The following is a 16,938-nucleotide window of genomic DNA, read 5'->3' as shown; positions in this document are numbered from 1 at the left end:
ATATCAGAAACAAACTGTTTAATGTTAAGACTCCTGCTCAGACGGTGGGCGAGATGTGAGACGCGTGCTCCGTCCGTACGGACACGCGCAATGATTTTTAATCTGCTGCGAGGTTCCGCTCCACTCCGACACCTTTGCATTGTCAACACCTCCGGCGTCCTGCGTCTCATTCTTTACTTATGTTCCCCCTTAATAATAGATCCCTGTTGGACGGATGTAGTGTAGCTCTTGTATAATTTAGGCCAACAATGCATTTTCAACAGGGGCTGTACCTTTGGTCGTGATGGCCGGCTGCTCCCCAAGTAGCAGTTTTAGTCTCTTGGCGTGGATTTTACCCTGGTAGTGTGACTGTGCCACCACTGCTGAGGTGAAGGACATGTTACACAGCGTGCAGCACTTGTTCTTGTCCACGTCGCCCTGGTCGCCACCCTAAAAAACACACAGTAAGATTTTGTCATTCGTACGTCATAGAATCCTATGTAAGGTTCACTTATCTTTGCGGTCCTGAGACCCTGGCGGGATGCAAATGGAGTCGACGGTTTTAAAAACTGATGGCGGGGATGATACAGCTGATGGAGGACTGCACTCGGAGCTTCCATCTGCGCCAGCTGCAACAACAACCCCGAAGAGCATGTGAAGGACGCAGGGCAGCCCGCCGCGCCCCGAGAGAGACGGATGCTAGCGTTTTTACCGGGGTAAAGAAAGAGAAGAACAAGGACCCAAACAGTCATCCTCCTGCGTCGACGACGGGCTGAAATATTCAGAGAGGGCCGGAGCCTTATGCTCTCATATGTGTGCATATTTGGTCAGTTGAAATTCAATCCTTTTCAATCACGGCCACTAAATTGGGACATGTTAGCATTATAGCTGTCTCTGCCCAAATTTGAGGGTGGAGATTGACCACCAAGGTGCTGAGTTTATCTATTGAGTCTCGAGAGTCCAAACAGGGATCTAGACGTCGATTCCATTCAAAATAGTGAACTGCGTGCATGTAAAGCAGCAACGTGCATCTCAGATCAATTTTGCGTTAGCGAACGCTAACAAGGACACTGTGGTTTAGAGGTTCCACTAATGACGACTTCTACGGACTTAGTTATTGGCATTTGAAAAGTCTTCAATGCAACTTCCCCCGAAACCTTTGTTGGCAGGCCGAGGTACTATCGCCGACTACTCCAAAAGCTCCAACCAACGTGTCGACCGACATGTAGGGGACAGAAAGAAGATGCCGGTACCGACAACCACGTTCTGCAGCTGTCTGTCACTTTATTCAGGTGTCCCTCCATGAGTGAACTCTTAATGATTTTTCAGAGGACTGTGGCTTCACCTTCCTTGCAGATTGATTGCTGGACAGATCTCATATTATGCTATCATCAAAAATTGGCACTAGCTCCTGTAAACACCCAAATGTTGGTGGTTCCTATATTTTTGTTTCCTGTATTCATTTTTAGTTTCATCTGACGTATGTTTTTTATAGCTTACATTTGAATTGCCCTTCATCACATTTTGTCCTTATTGATAAATCAACCGACTTTAAGATCTTATATCATATCTCACCCGTTGTTAAGAATCATTATTCATTATTTAGGTCACATCCAACCAGGGGAATGCAATCGTGTTGAAATATGTCTCCCCCCAAGGACCCTCGACAGTAGCGCCATCAGGAATTGATTTATGACTCCGGCAGTTGTCTATTCTGACCGTCTCATCACTGTGGCGCAGCTGTATTTCACACATTGCACAAAAAAAAAAAAAAGTACGAGTACGGTCCTTTGAGGACATTGGCTTGTGCAGAGAAGTTTGAGAGTCAGTTTGTGAGAATGTTCTTAATGGGAATGCCGGGGGCAAAAAAATCTCTCACTGAGAATATGATGGTTCGGAAATATGGGCCGGAACCTTAAAAATATATTTCACTTCAATTTCTTGACAGTGTCCACAGGTTTGTAAACGTCTGTAAATGCAACTTGTACTCAAATCGCCACTCGGCAAACAAAGCAGTGCACATGTGTTACAGTCCGTTTTGAATTGAAAACGTTATTTGCAGCAAACTCGGATCTGCTGCAGATCCCCGCTGTGTGTGTGTGTGTGTGTGTGTGTGTGTGTGAGCATGCATGTGGGGCTGAGAAGACAAAGACCCAGTTGTTCCTCCCACTGTGTGATAAGAGCAGAACACTGCTGCGCTGTGACTCATCCTGACACACACACACACACACACACACACACACACACGCACACACACACAGCCCCAGTTTCGTCCTTGGCCTTGTCCTTCCCTGAGACACATGTGTACAAGCACGCTCTTCCTTCAGCTGGTAGCGGCAGAAGCGGACGGATCCACGAATTCACGGTTAATTAAAACTGGATGAGGGAGGAATTAATTGCAGGGAAATGAAGTTAGTGAAGCGGTATGTGGGTGTTGTTTTTGCGAGAATGTCAGTCACAGTGTAATATACAGACCAGGCAGCCAGGTTTGATCAGTGTTCTGTGTTTTGGGCGGATGCAGCACATGCGACAGTGTAATACATTATGTGAAATGATTAGGCAGCTGAAGGAATTTTCGACATGCTCAGCAACTTAGTTTTTAAAATATACATTTTTCTCCTCGCCTTTAGGTGACAGAAAACCTATGAGTCATCGGAAACACAACATATCCAATCCCGGCCATATTTCAGCAGTCATGTATGGTGTGCTTCAATTTCCTTTCTTTTTTTGGCGCGTAATCATAACCCAGCAGTGAGAAATAATTGGAGTTCTGCATTGGCACAATACAGTGCTGTGCTGCACTTCTCTGCAAGCGTAACTGATGGAGGCAGAGAAACGGATCGAGGGAGGCAGCGAGAGGTTACATTTAGGCGGGAGAGCGAGAGAGGGGAGCGGTCTCCCTCACTCCCATTCATGTGAGGAATAATAAAATAATCTTTTTGATTTGCAAGCAGTAAATTCTCTTTGCTGTCAGCGTCGTGCGGCACACTTTCATCGCGCCCTAAGTGAAGCGCCGCGTCCTTGGCGGCTCGTATTCGTGGCGTAACACGCGGGCGGTGTGCCGTCTGACTGTTTTTCTTTGCACTCTGCATCCCAAACGCCAGAGCGTCAACACGCCAGGGCTCACAGAGACTCCATCTAGGATGCAAACATTTATTTGTAGTGCCAGAGTCCACAAGCAGCGCTGTTTGAGGCAATAACACCAGTTGGCCTCCACAGGATTGGCCTGTCCCTGGCCCGGCTTAGCGTCGCATAATGGATGGGAATGAATCTGGAGGTTGGGGAACTACCACTACTCATGTACGTCTCCCTTAAGGCGCGTGTAGAAGAAAAATAGGACAAAAAAAAAAGAAAAGGAATCGCTGCCAACAAAGCTGTGGACATTGCAGTCTATTGGTGCCAAGGGGAGCATAGAGGGGACGACCGCTGGTCTGAGCTGCTGCTGCTGCGCAAACAAAGACGTGACCTTCCAACGGAACGGCAGGCGGCACCAAAAGGGACAGTAAATAAACGGCTCCTGGTGCCAAGAGAGCGAGTCACAACGCCAGCAACGGTGTTGGAATCCCACGAGCACGCGACCTCTTGAGGGACACGTATGACTGGAATCACAAACGCCGATCACGGGGGGAACGCCCGCAACGCCAAGCAGGCTTGCTATTGGTCAGGGGCGCAAATTCAAGTTTGTTGAAGTTGGAGTTGACTCAACACAACATATCCAGTCCCAGCCATGTATAATAATGTATGAGTGTGAATAATTCCCAAACACTTGATGTATCACTAAAGCTGAACACCCACCAGAGGAAAAAAGAGATTAGGATAATACAAAAAATGAATGAGGCCCATTGATTGAAATATTCCTCTTAATTCAAAATTTGCCACCTTCTCTTTTCACAAGGTCAAACGAGTCCCTGCTCATTCTTATCTTCCCTGTGTAACATAATTGTGAACAGCGGGTTCACACCACGTATGACCCGGCAGAGGGACTCTGAGGATATTCAGATCCGTTACACCAACTCAGCAGAACGTACAGCTGCTCTGGCTGCGCATTCAGCGCTTTTAATGAACCATACGAGGCTTACACGTTTACCCAAATTAGATTTCCTCCGTTGGAATCGTGCCTAAACTTGATGATGAGGTCCAGACAGTTTCCTAAATACGTTGTGTTAATGACTTAGATGACATATAGGGCAAACATGTAAACTTCGGACGTTTTACCTCACATTTCATCAGGCTAAATCCCACGTCTGGGGCTGCACTATTCTCAGAATCACCTACATTGAAATCCAATAAATTAAATGAAAATGTTTTTGCTTTCTGTGGCCGTTGTTTTGCGTCGTTATCGTTAGATCTGTGCGGTCTATCGGGGCTCCTTCCTTCACCCTGCCGGGGTTTTGCTTTCTGCAGGGTTTTGTTGAATTCCAGCCCGTTAAAGAAAGGCCTTCTGGCCTCTCAATGCAGCGATTCAAATTCATCTTCTTTTTGAAGCTCAGAGGATATTTAAAATGTGAATCCGATTAGGAAGAGGAATGGAGGCATGCAGTCCAGGTTGCCCACTGAAAGGAGCAGTGAAAAGCGTCGGGGGCTACCTTCTTCCCCTCAGATCATTTTTCAAACTGAAGTAGATTGACACCTCGGTTCTCTGGAAACATTTGATGGAATAACTAACACTGAGTTCCCTCAATGATTATTGAGCTTTGTGTAATGTGGAGTGTGTGTGTATTCATCCGTTTGTGCTGAGCCTTGACTGCTCTGTTTTGATGTGTCACATACATACAGATGCGATTCAGAGTGCCGTTATCAGACATGATTGAGCACACAAAAGGTGGACATGACGCATAATATTCCCAGTTGCCCGATTATTTTTGTGAAATGTACTCATTCGCAACCCCCGGGTTACATTTGTTGCCATTTCTGAACTATAAATGCTTCCTAAATACCTCTCGTATCAGTTCCATGTCACGCTCCCAGACACACGGTTAACGTTGTAAAACAATTGGTTCGGTTCAGGAAACCGAAATGTACAAAATAACAAAAACTGTGGGTGTCTTTGTTTCTTTTTTCAGATTAACCTGACACAACACTCAACCTGTCGCAGCAGGTACATGCTGCGACAGACCGTGCTGTACGTTTTGCACATGTGTTACCTCCATCTGCTACAGTAGAACAGGTGTTGAACATGTATCATGGGCAAGTTTGAGTACTGGAGAGAATGGCTGAATACTCTGCATGGTACAGCTATCTTTAGATGGGCATCAAGCTGTTTTGGTGGGTACTTTTGATGTATGCAACATGCACACCAATGAATGTCCTCGACTGTACAGGTACTCAAATATTTCTACATGCGTGTTCTTAAAATGTTGGTGAATGCATTTGAAAGTGTAAAAAGTTACTAATGCTTTGCAGTGAAACTCCATTATGTTTTCTCACAACAATACATGGTTGTTTTTGCCCAAGCTAGTGTTCCCTTGTATACTACACATTAGTTGATACAGGCTATAACAAATGTGTGTGTGTGTGTGTGTGTGTGTGTGTGCGCACCAAATGTGCAATCTGTTTGATATTGCTCCAGGAGAGGTTGAGCCAACGATGCATGAGACTGCAGTCACTTCTGGTTCACTCAAGGCAGTGCGGGACACCTGTGCCATCTCCCGTGTGTTTGCTCCGTCTGTGGACAAGAATCTTTTGGCCAAGTTGTAGGTCGGATTTAATGCAAGTCGGTTGACAGGGAAACACAGCTGTACAAGGCTGCACATGTAAACATTTAGAAAAGATATTACATCTACTTAACAAAGTACTGAATTGTCAGAAAATATAATACAATATGTTGGAATCAGGGAAGCTTCTCACTGCTTAAAGACTAGTGTTGGGATCTTGGATCCCTGAGGGGTTTAGTGGCAGAAGTATTGTTATTGACCTGCCACATGAGAAGGTTTAGGGATGAAAAGCAGAGATATTAACTAAAAGGGGTTTAGAAATGTTAAACCAGTACAATGTGCCAATGATTCATTTTACGCCACGCCAGAAAAATGGTTATTATTCCCTCACAAGAATGTCTGAAAAAAAATGTTCACGTCTACAAACGTCCACACAAGCAGACAGAGGGCACTTCCCTTCAGCAAACATCTGAAGTCATGCAGGATACGCCTGGGCATGTATAAGAGTATCGCGTTCAGCCGCCTGAGACTTGCTGAACCAATCAATACCCTATTTTGTAGCAATCATTAGCGCCTACGTATGCAGTTGTGCGGGCAGGAGAAGGTCCCCCTGTGCTGCCGTGATGAGGGCCATTTCCATACTGAGGTGGGACGAACCCCGAGGACCCGGATCCGGTATCGAAGCAAAGCGCCTGCAGTGTTAATGGAAGTCTTTGGCGTGGTGTCACCCGACATACTGAGACAAATGGAAACATGTTCCCATACTCAGAAACACTGCGATGGTTTCTGGGAGCGAATGGAGGTTGAGTGCTGTTTTCCTCATTGCCTCGTGTTGTAGCACAGCGACGGCGATCTCGTCACTCACTAAGGCCTCTTCCATAGAGTTAGAATACATTATATCAGAGAGCAGATGTAATGTGATGGAAACAGATTATTTTGAATTGCTAAATTGCTCGTTATTATTGACGGCAGGAAAAAGGTCATGGGGATGAGTCAGTTATGTTGCATTAAATCCACTATTATAATGTGCACACTATAAAATACATGCCTATTCTCTTTGCATCAAAAGGAAATTCATTTTACTAGTCCGGCTGACCGTTCCTAGATATATAATGTGGAAAGATATAACTAATAAATAGTTGTATGCCAAAATTATATTAATTTGATCCATTGAACGCACATGTACTACATGGTTTGTTCTATAAAGGAAAATATTAGGAAATCATGCGAGTCTGAAGCATTTTTATCCAATTAAGATTTAACCTTAAGCTTTAACTGTGAACTTAACCTGTGTCTATTGCTATATTCATCTTTCTTGGCGATTCTCAAGAGCCAGCAGTAGTGTAGGAGCCATTCGTGATGTTTGTGTACAACATGGTATTGGGAGCCAATCTCATGTTGGCCACGGGTGGCAGAGTGTAGTATAAACTTCACCCAAAGAAACCAAAGACCCGGAATCTTCTCCCGCACCCTGCCGAGTGGCTTACGAAAATCTGTCACTCCAAGTAGTGTTTGGTATCAATTTTTTTTTAAAGTGATAAAAAAAAGCAAACCACTTTGTGAACCAGAATGGACGATAATCACAATTTATAAACCAAGGCAGTTAAAGGGGGTCATCCAGTTTCCCGTCCAGGACATTGAACGCAAACAGATTTAGTAAAACATAAAAAGGACAAGAGTGGTGTGTTTATCTGTTTCAATGATGATTTTCAATGACTCGTTAGAGCAAATAATGAAAAAGAACACAATATAGAGGCATTTCATTCACAGGCTTTATGGGTGGCTGGAAGGGAACAAAACATTCGAAAGATCCAAATATTATGTCGGCGAAAACACTGTAAACCATTTATTCTGCAACCTCATAACCCCTTTTTTACATCAGCAGTTAGATACACGTACAACAAAAAGTCAAAAATGCATTTACAACACCGTTATTGACAAAAAGTCTTCCTGGCTTGAGAAAATGTCCCAATATTTTTGCATGCTGCTGACATTTAGCTGAAATGTGCAGTTCCCAAACAGCTATCTAAATCTAATATTTCCTCCTGGGCATAAAAATGCTTAGATGTCTAAATGTTTAAACAGAAGACTGAGTGAATGACAAACGGAATCCTAAATGTATTCATCATTTGTCTCCCAGGTTAATTGAGGATGACTAATAACTAAGCGTTTGACTAGTAAACCGGGGAACAACAAAGATCTCTGCCAAAACCTAACCAGATTTCCCCCCCGCAATCCCCCCCCCCCCCCCCCCCCAAAAAAAATGTATTCAGAGTTCATCATCCAAAAGTATATTTGAAAAAAAAAACTCCAAACCCTGAGATCACTGTGGATAAGTGACTCCATGAGAGCAGGTTAGCGCAGCGACTACCATGACCAGCAGCGTGTACAGTTGTCACATGTCATCAGCTCAACCAAGTCCAGACGCCGGCCATGGCAGACCGTGCACACTTACACCCCCCCGTCCCGGTCCGCCTCGTCTCTGGAGGCGGTGCGACTGAGTGTATTTTTAGACTGTGCCACCTTATAAGCACAGCCTGGTCGCATCACATCTGTGTAGTTTAAGTGGAGCCCTCTCCCATCGAGGCAATGTGCCCTTTTACCAAGAGCCTAAGGTCAGACTGCAGACCTAACGCAGATTCATTGTGACGCCTGAAATAAAAAAACGCTAGGATGAAATATTGTGTGAGGCTGGATTTGGTTGAATCACAAATGTTGTCACCCTGCTTCAAAGGCCAAACAAACGTCAATATACAGTAAGATGGTTTAGAACCTTAAAGTCCAAATTCAATCCCTTTAATTTCTCCCCTCTGTGATCAAAAAGCGCAAGTGTGTTTTTTAAACGTATTGTTAATAGTTTTGTATTATTAAAAGGAAGAAAGAGACAGTCAACCCACTTCAGCTGTAGCCTTCGCGTGATTGGCTGGCTGGTGCTGCTATTGAACACAAAAGATAAACATGCTGATGATTTATTCAAGTGTTAAATTTCCACTTTCATGTTTGTTAATGCATATTTGAAAGTATTGCACTAAAAAACTGCGTGTAGGTAAATTGACAACTTAATGAAACATCCTCAATTGGAGAAAAAGAACTATATTCGCTTTTAGGGTTTTCTGCCTTAGTTGATGAAGTTTTGCTATAATGAACATTTAACTAACAGAACTTATCAGTGGACTCCGCTGTTGGGCACCGTGTAATGTGGTCGATATTAGCTGACATGAAAGAACACAGAGAAATTCTGCTTTTAAATCTTTCTCTTTTGATTTTTTGATGGCCGAGTTGCTTTTTTAGGGTAGTTTCCCGATTGCAGCCTGCTCTTTATTTACTCTGACTGTTGTTGTATTACAGCAATGCATAAGCAAAGCCTATACAGAGTGCTTGATACCAGACTATCGGGCCTACAAAGCTAATGTAATTCAAACCAAATGACCAAATGTAGCTGTAACCTAAGCTCTGACAGGAAGACTCATGCACTCTCATGCACTTTATTTCTCATATATCTGCCAAACACTCCTCTCTCATGCTCACTCACTATTTCCTCACAGTTGCTGTTCGGAGCGTTCAATCAGGACATCAGCTGTTCAGAACGACTTTATCATCAAATATCATTCATTAATAATAAACAAGTACCTTTCAAACATGTCTCTCCACGTTGGACGGAGCAGCAGAAATATCTGAGCTTCTGCCACCAGTGTAGCAAACACTCCCCTCCACGACTGACCCACTTTCAAGTGTTCAATGCAGTTTTCAAAATCCACTAAGGATAATGCAGTGAAAACTCCATTTAGCCTCCTCTCGGACTCCTCCGCGGCCCCCGTCGTTTCAAATGTCGATGTATGCAACGTAAAATAATCGGCCGAAATACTGAACTCATCCACACGATCAAAATATATAATAAATGACACACACCAGATTGAGAGGCTGCAGGAGGTGAACTCTCGTCATGAAGCGGAGCAGCTGCAGCAAAGAAGAACAAAAAGGCAGCAAAGCACAAAAAAACCTCACTCCTCATTCCTCTCCCTCTCCCAACCAAACCGGAGCCGTCTGTCTCTCTGCTGCGACGGATATTAACCCCCGAGGTTGATTTAATTCGAACAGCAGCGAGGCTCAGAGGAGCTCACTGCTCCCTTGGCTCCGACCCTGGATTCTGCATCGAGATTTCTTGCACAGAAGTCCATGCGCTTGTTTAGCTGATCTGTGAACGCAGACGGGAGCACGTCTCCACGGGCAGATTGGATGGTGGCCGTCCTGCTGGATTGTGTCTCTTTACAAGTGGTTCATTGTGGGTCTTGCATGGAAAGGGCTGTGGCCAAGTTATGCATGAAGGTTTTATATTTAATGAGCTTTGCTTGAGTGTAGTTCTAATGTGAATGGACAAACCACTCCCCTAATATTATAGATAGTATTATTACAATTGACCTGGCTTTGACATGGTGAACCTTATCCTACGTAAGCCGTACCAGTCACAAATCATCTGAGACACGACAGCCTGAGGCAAGTTCAATACAGGCTCATTTATTCAATGGGCTCACAGACTTTATGGCCATTGACTTAATCCTATTACTTGGGTTTTCCTTTACGGCTTTATTTATCCCTCAAGACTAATTTGTAAAACCTGTCCATTCAAAGCTAACACAATGTGTGTTACGTCACCTCCAACCACAGGTGCTGTTGTGGAAAGTCTCCCAGCCAGCACACCTCCACAGTATGTGGGCGGGAGTTCCAATGTCATTAACACGTTGGCTGCACACAGTCTATATAGTTTATCACATACTCAGTATGCATACACATACACCATATTTATCACAATTGTTATGAAATATTAAATCCGTCAAGATCACTTCTTGAAGATTGATCCTTGAAGGATTCTAAAGACCGAGTATCAACAGTATAAAACACAATTCAAACAAAATCTACGTCTTCACATGTTGCACTTTACACGCACGTCTTTCCAATTTGTCATCACGTCACCATTTTATCCCATGAAACTTTAGTATGAAATTGTTAAAGTAAGCAAATACTTTTATTCTTTTTACATCTCCAGAAAATAACTACACGGTAACCAATAGTCATATATTGAAGGCACTGACCATTTGATGTGAGTTAAAAGTTATTAATATTTAACCCTTAGCATGAAGATGCTTTAAAAGGTTTTAAGCAATATACACTTTTTCTGAACAGATAATAAAGGGCTTTGGTTCACAATGAATGTTTCAAACAACAGTCATTAACTAAAAGTGTTGAGTTTTAAATTACATTCATGTTGTGCTGAAGAAAACAGTCAAACATGCTCTCAAGTTCTCCATTTATGATTCAGCAGTGAACGTGTTAATTTAGGATTAATAAGCTTTTCTTCAGCCTGGTACAAAAACCATTACTCGGCATTTAAGCTCGGCTGCATCAGCCAAATGTCGTGGGTTGTTTTTTATACAGCCAATTTATACTGATGCCTATTTGATATTATTAATATAAATCAACACACAAAAAAAGAAATGCAATACAAGAAGAGACACTGCATTAAACACGTGATGTCCAACAACTTCAGAATTTAGGAGAACGTTAGGGAACAACGTTCCAACAGCACTTGAATACAATGCTGAGAAAACTCTCAGAAAACAGAACTAAAAATATTAGGATGAGAATAATGGAAATGGACAGACGGCACGTAAAGAGAAAAAAAGCAGAGGGAAAAGATAGATTTAGAAAGTATACCAAAGAGGGATGGTAGAAAAGTGGTGCAAAGAAAGCAGGTGAAGAACATGAAAAGAAAGAAGAAAGAAAGAAATTGGAAGGAATGAAAATGTAAAAAAGAATACCAGTTTGAATGAGACGAAATTAAGGGAAATAAAAGAAAGGGATGCAAAATAATGGAAAGGAAATGAGATGAACAGTAATGAGAGGAAATTTAGAGGAAAAGAAAAGATGAAAAGCCATTCAAAGTAACTGATAATAAAGGATCAAGTAGATTAAGTGGAAATCACTAAGGAAAGTAAAGCATAAAGGAAGAATATGAGCAGAAAGGAAAGAAGGTTAGGAAAGAAAAGTATAGCAAATTGGAACAGAGATGAGAGACGAGGAAAGAAAAGGACGGACAAGTGTAAAAGGGGCAAAGTAGAAAAGGAAAGAATGCAAAGAATCGCAAAGGAAATGAGAGGAAAGTAGGGAAAGAAAAAAGAATGGAAAGGAAATAGTGAGCCAAGAGGAAAGGCAGTGGTGAGTGAGTAGTGCATGGATTGTTGAAGCAGCGAGAGAAAGCAATGCGTCTCCTAATCTTCTTCAGATCCTCGTTTCAAGATTATTAGTGCGAAGGCTCCCAGTAATCAGAGCAAAGACCAAAGTCCCTCCAATCTCTCCTCTCCAGTTTCTCCTCGCCAACCTTAAACTCCACTTGAAAGGAACTTGGAGTGAAAATGTCCCTTTCACTGGGACACTAACCAAAAAACCTTGACATGCCTCATGAAATCTCAAGATGTTCACGTGTGATGTCACAGAACCGCCGAGTTGGTAAACCAGTATTTGTCTTTCTCCGACGCCAGCTAAACAACACACAGCAACAGCATACACTTATCGGGCGGGAAGTGACGAGCCTGACAATCGCGTCTGTCCAACACGTCGTGTCTTAATTAGGGCCACGGGGGGGGGAAGGCCGGCAGGGCCTGACACTCACAGCGTGTCCTTGCATGTAATTAGCGGTTAGCATCCCCTTTGCATCCAATGGCAGTGACGTCAGCATTGCACATTGGTCTGAACCTCTGCCGTGTATGCATCCAAGCTACTTTCTAAAGAAGATCACACACTGAAACGCAACCAAATCTATACAGCTGGTGAAATATGACACTACACTAATGCAGCAGCAGCTGGTGTAGACCAAAAGGGCGGAGACGCCTGTGATCAGTGATCCATGTTCAGTGAACCAGCGGTAGTCGATCAATAATCAAGGCTGCCTGCTTTTCATGCTCTCCCCAAAAAGGTTTGGTGTGGCAGGAGGGGGACGAGGTCAAGTAGTGAACGCGTTCGTCCTTTTGGAAGCACCCGTTTACAGTGCTCTAAAACTCTGGTCAGTTGTAGCATCTGTGTCATTGTAGCAAAAGACATGCGTTTTAAAAGGGAGACGTAGCAGTGAGGCTAAAAGGTGAGGGGAGGTGGATCGATGCGTGCATGTTTCTGATTACTGAGAGCACAAACAAACACGATGTATAAATCACAAAGAACTCACGTTGTCTGTTCTGAGCTTCTTGGCCGGGCAGCCTCCATCCACAGGATGTAGCATGTAATACAGCCGCACTTTGTTGGCATGTTTCCGACTCTGATGGAGAGAAAAGGAAATAAAGTGGATGAGGCCTCAATTCAATTTCTCCACCTGATTATATATCATAAGGAAAACAATATGCCACACAAGTGGTTTATAGGCAAACTTATCAGGGGTGTAAAATGTTTACGTCATACTTTGTGTGAATGGTTGGTTTGTATGCAAATGTAAACACAGCCCGGGTCGCCATTCACTCGTTCCTTCTGCCCTGCAGGGTCTCACATCTCATATTATTGTACCCCCATCAAAACACAACCAGGAAAGACAAGATCATGTGACGAGATGATCAATATGACGACGCGGGTGGCGAGTTTTGCCTTTTTAAACATGAACGTGTCAGTAAGAAAAATCAACAAAGAAAAGAAAGCGGGGAGGCAGCATGGATGGAATCAGTCCATGGTGTTTCCTGCCTAGCAACAAGCGTGCACTAGGGCCCGTCCTAACTACAGTTCACCATTGGCTCTTGCTCTACTTATTCCAATCAAACTAACAATGCATCGCTTTTTGTTCTCCCCCCCTGTGTTGGCACAAAAAGTCCTAGCTTGTAACAGCCCGTTAACCTTGTGTGTGTGTGTGTGTGTGTGTTATATTTTTGTCACCAACCTCTCATGTCCTTTCACTTCCTGTCTTTGTGTTGCTCCTGATCTCTCATTCGTCACACCTGCCCCTGTTTCCAAACCCCTGCTTTCCCTGTTCTGCTGCCAGCTTGCCTTTGTTCTATTTTGTGTGTTCATCGTCTTCCAGCCTTTCGCCCTCATGATAGTAAAAGACCTCAGCCGTTTCCTCACTTTGTCTCCCGTGCTTTTTCTCTGCTCTTGAGTCTCTCCTCCCGCCCAGAACCTTTTACGAAGCAATAACCCAAAGTGACCGATAAACTTATTTGAGGTATCAGAACTGTTTTAAGATTAGATCATCCCTAATTAAGTTATGATATCGCACTGCAAGCTGTTTGGAAAAGGTCATGCGCTTTCAAAATATACTTTGCAGGTGATTGGATGAATCATTCGAGCCGTCACAATTCAGTCAAAGCCATTTAAGAGCAGAGTGGAAACGATATTTTCCATCAAGGAAAACCTTCAGTGCTGTTGCTCTCCTTTTAAAGGAGAAGCCATTTCTGACATGGTTCATGCTATTGCAGCATCTAATCTAACCTCATTATGAACCACAATTGCTCTTTTGAACAAACAGACGTATCCATGTCGCGTCACACGCACTTAGACGTGGTTCCGGCAGAATTCAGCTGCCCTGCAAAGCGATCCCCATGTTGCTGCAGAGAATAACCATCACGTGATGACGTCTGATGATTAAAACTGTGTATACCTTTACCAGTGAATATAGTGCTAACACTCTACCTGAACATGGCACTGTGCCTGTGTGGCAGTGTGCAGTGATTGGTCCTAATAACTTTCAGCTGGGTCTGGACCACAGCCAATCGCTGCTTGACAATAGGGTATAAAGGCGGCTTCAGAGCACCTGCCTGCATTTCATTTGCCCGAGGCTGGGGCTACGACCCCTCCTGGCGTCTTTCACGCTGTGCCGTGTGGCGACATGTAGGCTGTCTGCACCAACTGTATTCCCTCCCACGCTGTCCGCCCAGTGCTCATTTAAGTGCCTTTTGTGTCCCAGGAGCTCACTGGTATGGCTGCATACTATTCGCCACCTGATACACTCAATGTGCCGCTGGTAATTCTCGTGGTAGCGTTGATCCCTCCGACCCACGCTGATTGTCTGAAGCGGCCTGACCGGTATGTAGCGCAGTGGCTTTAGCTCCCTCCTCCAGCCACAGTGAGGCTTTCATGTCTGTTTTCCTCTGCAGGGCAAAGGATCATTGAGCATCTGCTCTACACCCGCTAACCTGCCAGAGACCACTGCTGCTTTGCCTTTTGGCCAAGTTGCTTTGTTTTACCTTGGTTAAACTAACCCTGTTTTGGCTGTGTTTACCCTGTTTGCTTTTGTTTTGGCCTCCTAACTGGGTCAAGACCCGTTTTTACTGTGTACGAGAGACAGGCCTTACTTATTTGTTTGGATCCTTTGTTGTTTGTTTGTCAATTTGTTCTTATTTTGTTAAGCCATTTGTCGGGTGTTTTATTAGTATAGTTTTTGGTTAACTTATTTTTTCTGTTTTGGTTTAGTTTCTTTTATTTTAAACCAGTTGCTCTCATCTCCACCCCCCCCTTTCCGGTGCGGAGTCTGTGGTGGTGGAATGGTGTCCCATGTGGTGGTGTCCCTCTTATGTTATGTTTTTGCATGTTTGCGTTTGCTTCACTTTTAGTTGTTTCACGTGTGGTGCTCCTTGGGTCCCCTTTTATTTGGACAGTCCATCGTAAGTCTCGGCCCTGATTGGTTTCCCCGTTGCTTGTCCCAGAGTGAAGAGGTTTTTACTGTTTTTAAACCGTAAATTGAATTTAATAAAATTACATTGTGTCTTAAACTAAGTCTCTGCATAATTTGCAACGAACCTGAGTGCCTCCCCTTAGTTTTGTTTGGGTGACGATTTAAAACAAGAAAATAGAAAACTCCTAGAGTGAAATTGTCTGGCAACATAATAATTAAACTGCCCTCATCTTTACGTCGCGCCTCGTGTAGCTACACCTGTCCTTTTCAAATACACAAATAGAGAAGATGGCTTCAGTTTATAGTTCTAAGATAGCATCTAGTGAGGCATGTAGCAGTGTGCATGTGTACGTTATTATGTCCGGCATGAAGAACAGCCACCGGCTTCTCTTCACAGGGACATGACAGACAAACTCCTAGTACAGGGGGGTGGGGGAGCATGGCTGCAGGAATCCATTTGTTTTGCCTGTCTGGTTTCTTGGCAGATGTACAGCAACGTGAGCTTTGCTGCTTTTTTGGGGGGGGTGGGGAGGGATCTGATCCAACTAGAAGAGCATGACTGATACGTAGCAGTTAACTCGGCACTGTCTGGTTTGTCTGAATCTTTAAAAAAAAAAAACTCCTGCAAATTATTTTTGAGCCAATTTAAAGTTTCTTTTGTGATTTGATAACTATATTGATGAAATGCATTTCTGCCTTTTGAGCAAAGGAGGCGCACTCAGTCAGATTCGGGGTGAGGTCCTCGCCACATGGCGGGCAGCAGCAGCAGACTTTGGCCCTTGTGGTGCCCAGACGCATCATTAGTTATGTCACCCTGAAGTGCCATTCGTGCACTGATGTCTATTCTTTGCAGCAGAGCGCTACTGGATAGAAAGGTTCTGCTCGATCAGCTTACAGACACCATTGCTTCAAAAGGTGTACACATTTGCCTTCATATTTACACATTTGTAATTATACTTATGCAAATTATTTTAATTATGATATATTTATTTGCATAATAAATGCCGCCACATGCATATATAATTAATATTTCAGTGTGATTCTTTGTCAGGAACGGGTAGATGGAAGCAGGATTCAAACGCAGACTTAAACAAAACTTTTATAACTTTAATAGTCAAACTTAAAAGGGAAAACGCAGACGGGAACCAGAAACCGGGGAATGCCATCCAGGGTTGAACAGTGACGCGACCAGGGACTTGAATACACTGGGAGGTGCAGGTGATTGGACACAGGTGGAAACAGACAATCACAGGGGATGACAGGACAAGGCAGGAAGTGAAGTTAACACAGGGACACAAGGGGCAGGAAACAAACCCGCACCGTGACATTCTTCCAGTCCAAAGTTTAGTCTATCAAGGAATAACTGGAGAACCTTAAACGAGTAGTTTTGGATAGTAGTGTTGCATTAATCCAAAGCATTAGAAACCTTGAGCTCTGTCAAAAGGTAACAAAACATACCAACAGGCCTCTATTGAAAAGACAAACCTGAAGAGTGCCCTTTGCTTGCTACAATAACTAACAAAAAGGCTGTAGTTTTGAGAGGTTCCCAGCCTGGAAGAGTTATTGTTTCAAATAATCAAGCACAACCGTGCCCATGAACCACATATTTCTTCTTTTGAACTTGTTAAGTACCACCAGCATTAAGGACTGTCAAATATTTCT

The 16,938-nt window shown here is 43.6% G+C and overlaps 1 protein-coding gene across 1 annotated transcript in view; it reads right to left on the bottom strand.

The window, feature by feature from the left end:
- Positions 1 to 16,938, bottom strand: part of zmat4b (zinc finger, matrin-type 4b) — an 82,559-nt gene that overhangs the window by 34,585 nt on the left and 31,036 nt on the right. Inside the window, exons 3-4 of the mRNA XM_040196293.2 lie at positions 12,850 to 12,939; positions 273 to 429 (exon numbers count right to left, since the gene is read on the bottom strand). Coding sequence (XP_040052227.1) covers positions 273 to 429; positions 12,850 to 12,939 — 247 coding nt within the window. The remainder of the gene's footprint in view (positions 1 to 272; positions 430 to 12,849; positions 12,940 to 16,938) is intronic.

The sequence above is a fragment of the Gasterosteus aculeatus genome, chromosome 13, assembly GCF_964276395.1.
Source record: "Gasterosteus aculeatus chromosome 13, fGasAcu3.hap1.1, whole genome shotgun sequence".
In the NCBI taxonomy this organism is placed as follows: domain Eukaryota; kingdom Metazoa; phylum Chordata; class Actinopteri; order Perciformes; family Gasterosteidae; genus Gasterosteus; species Gasterosteus aculeatus.
This window is presented reverse-complemented; position numbering and strand designations above follow the sequence as displayed.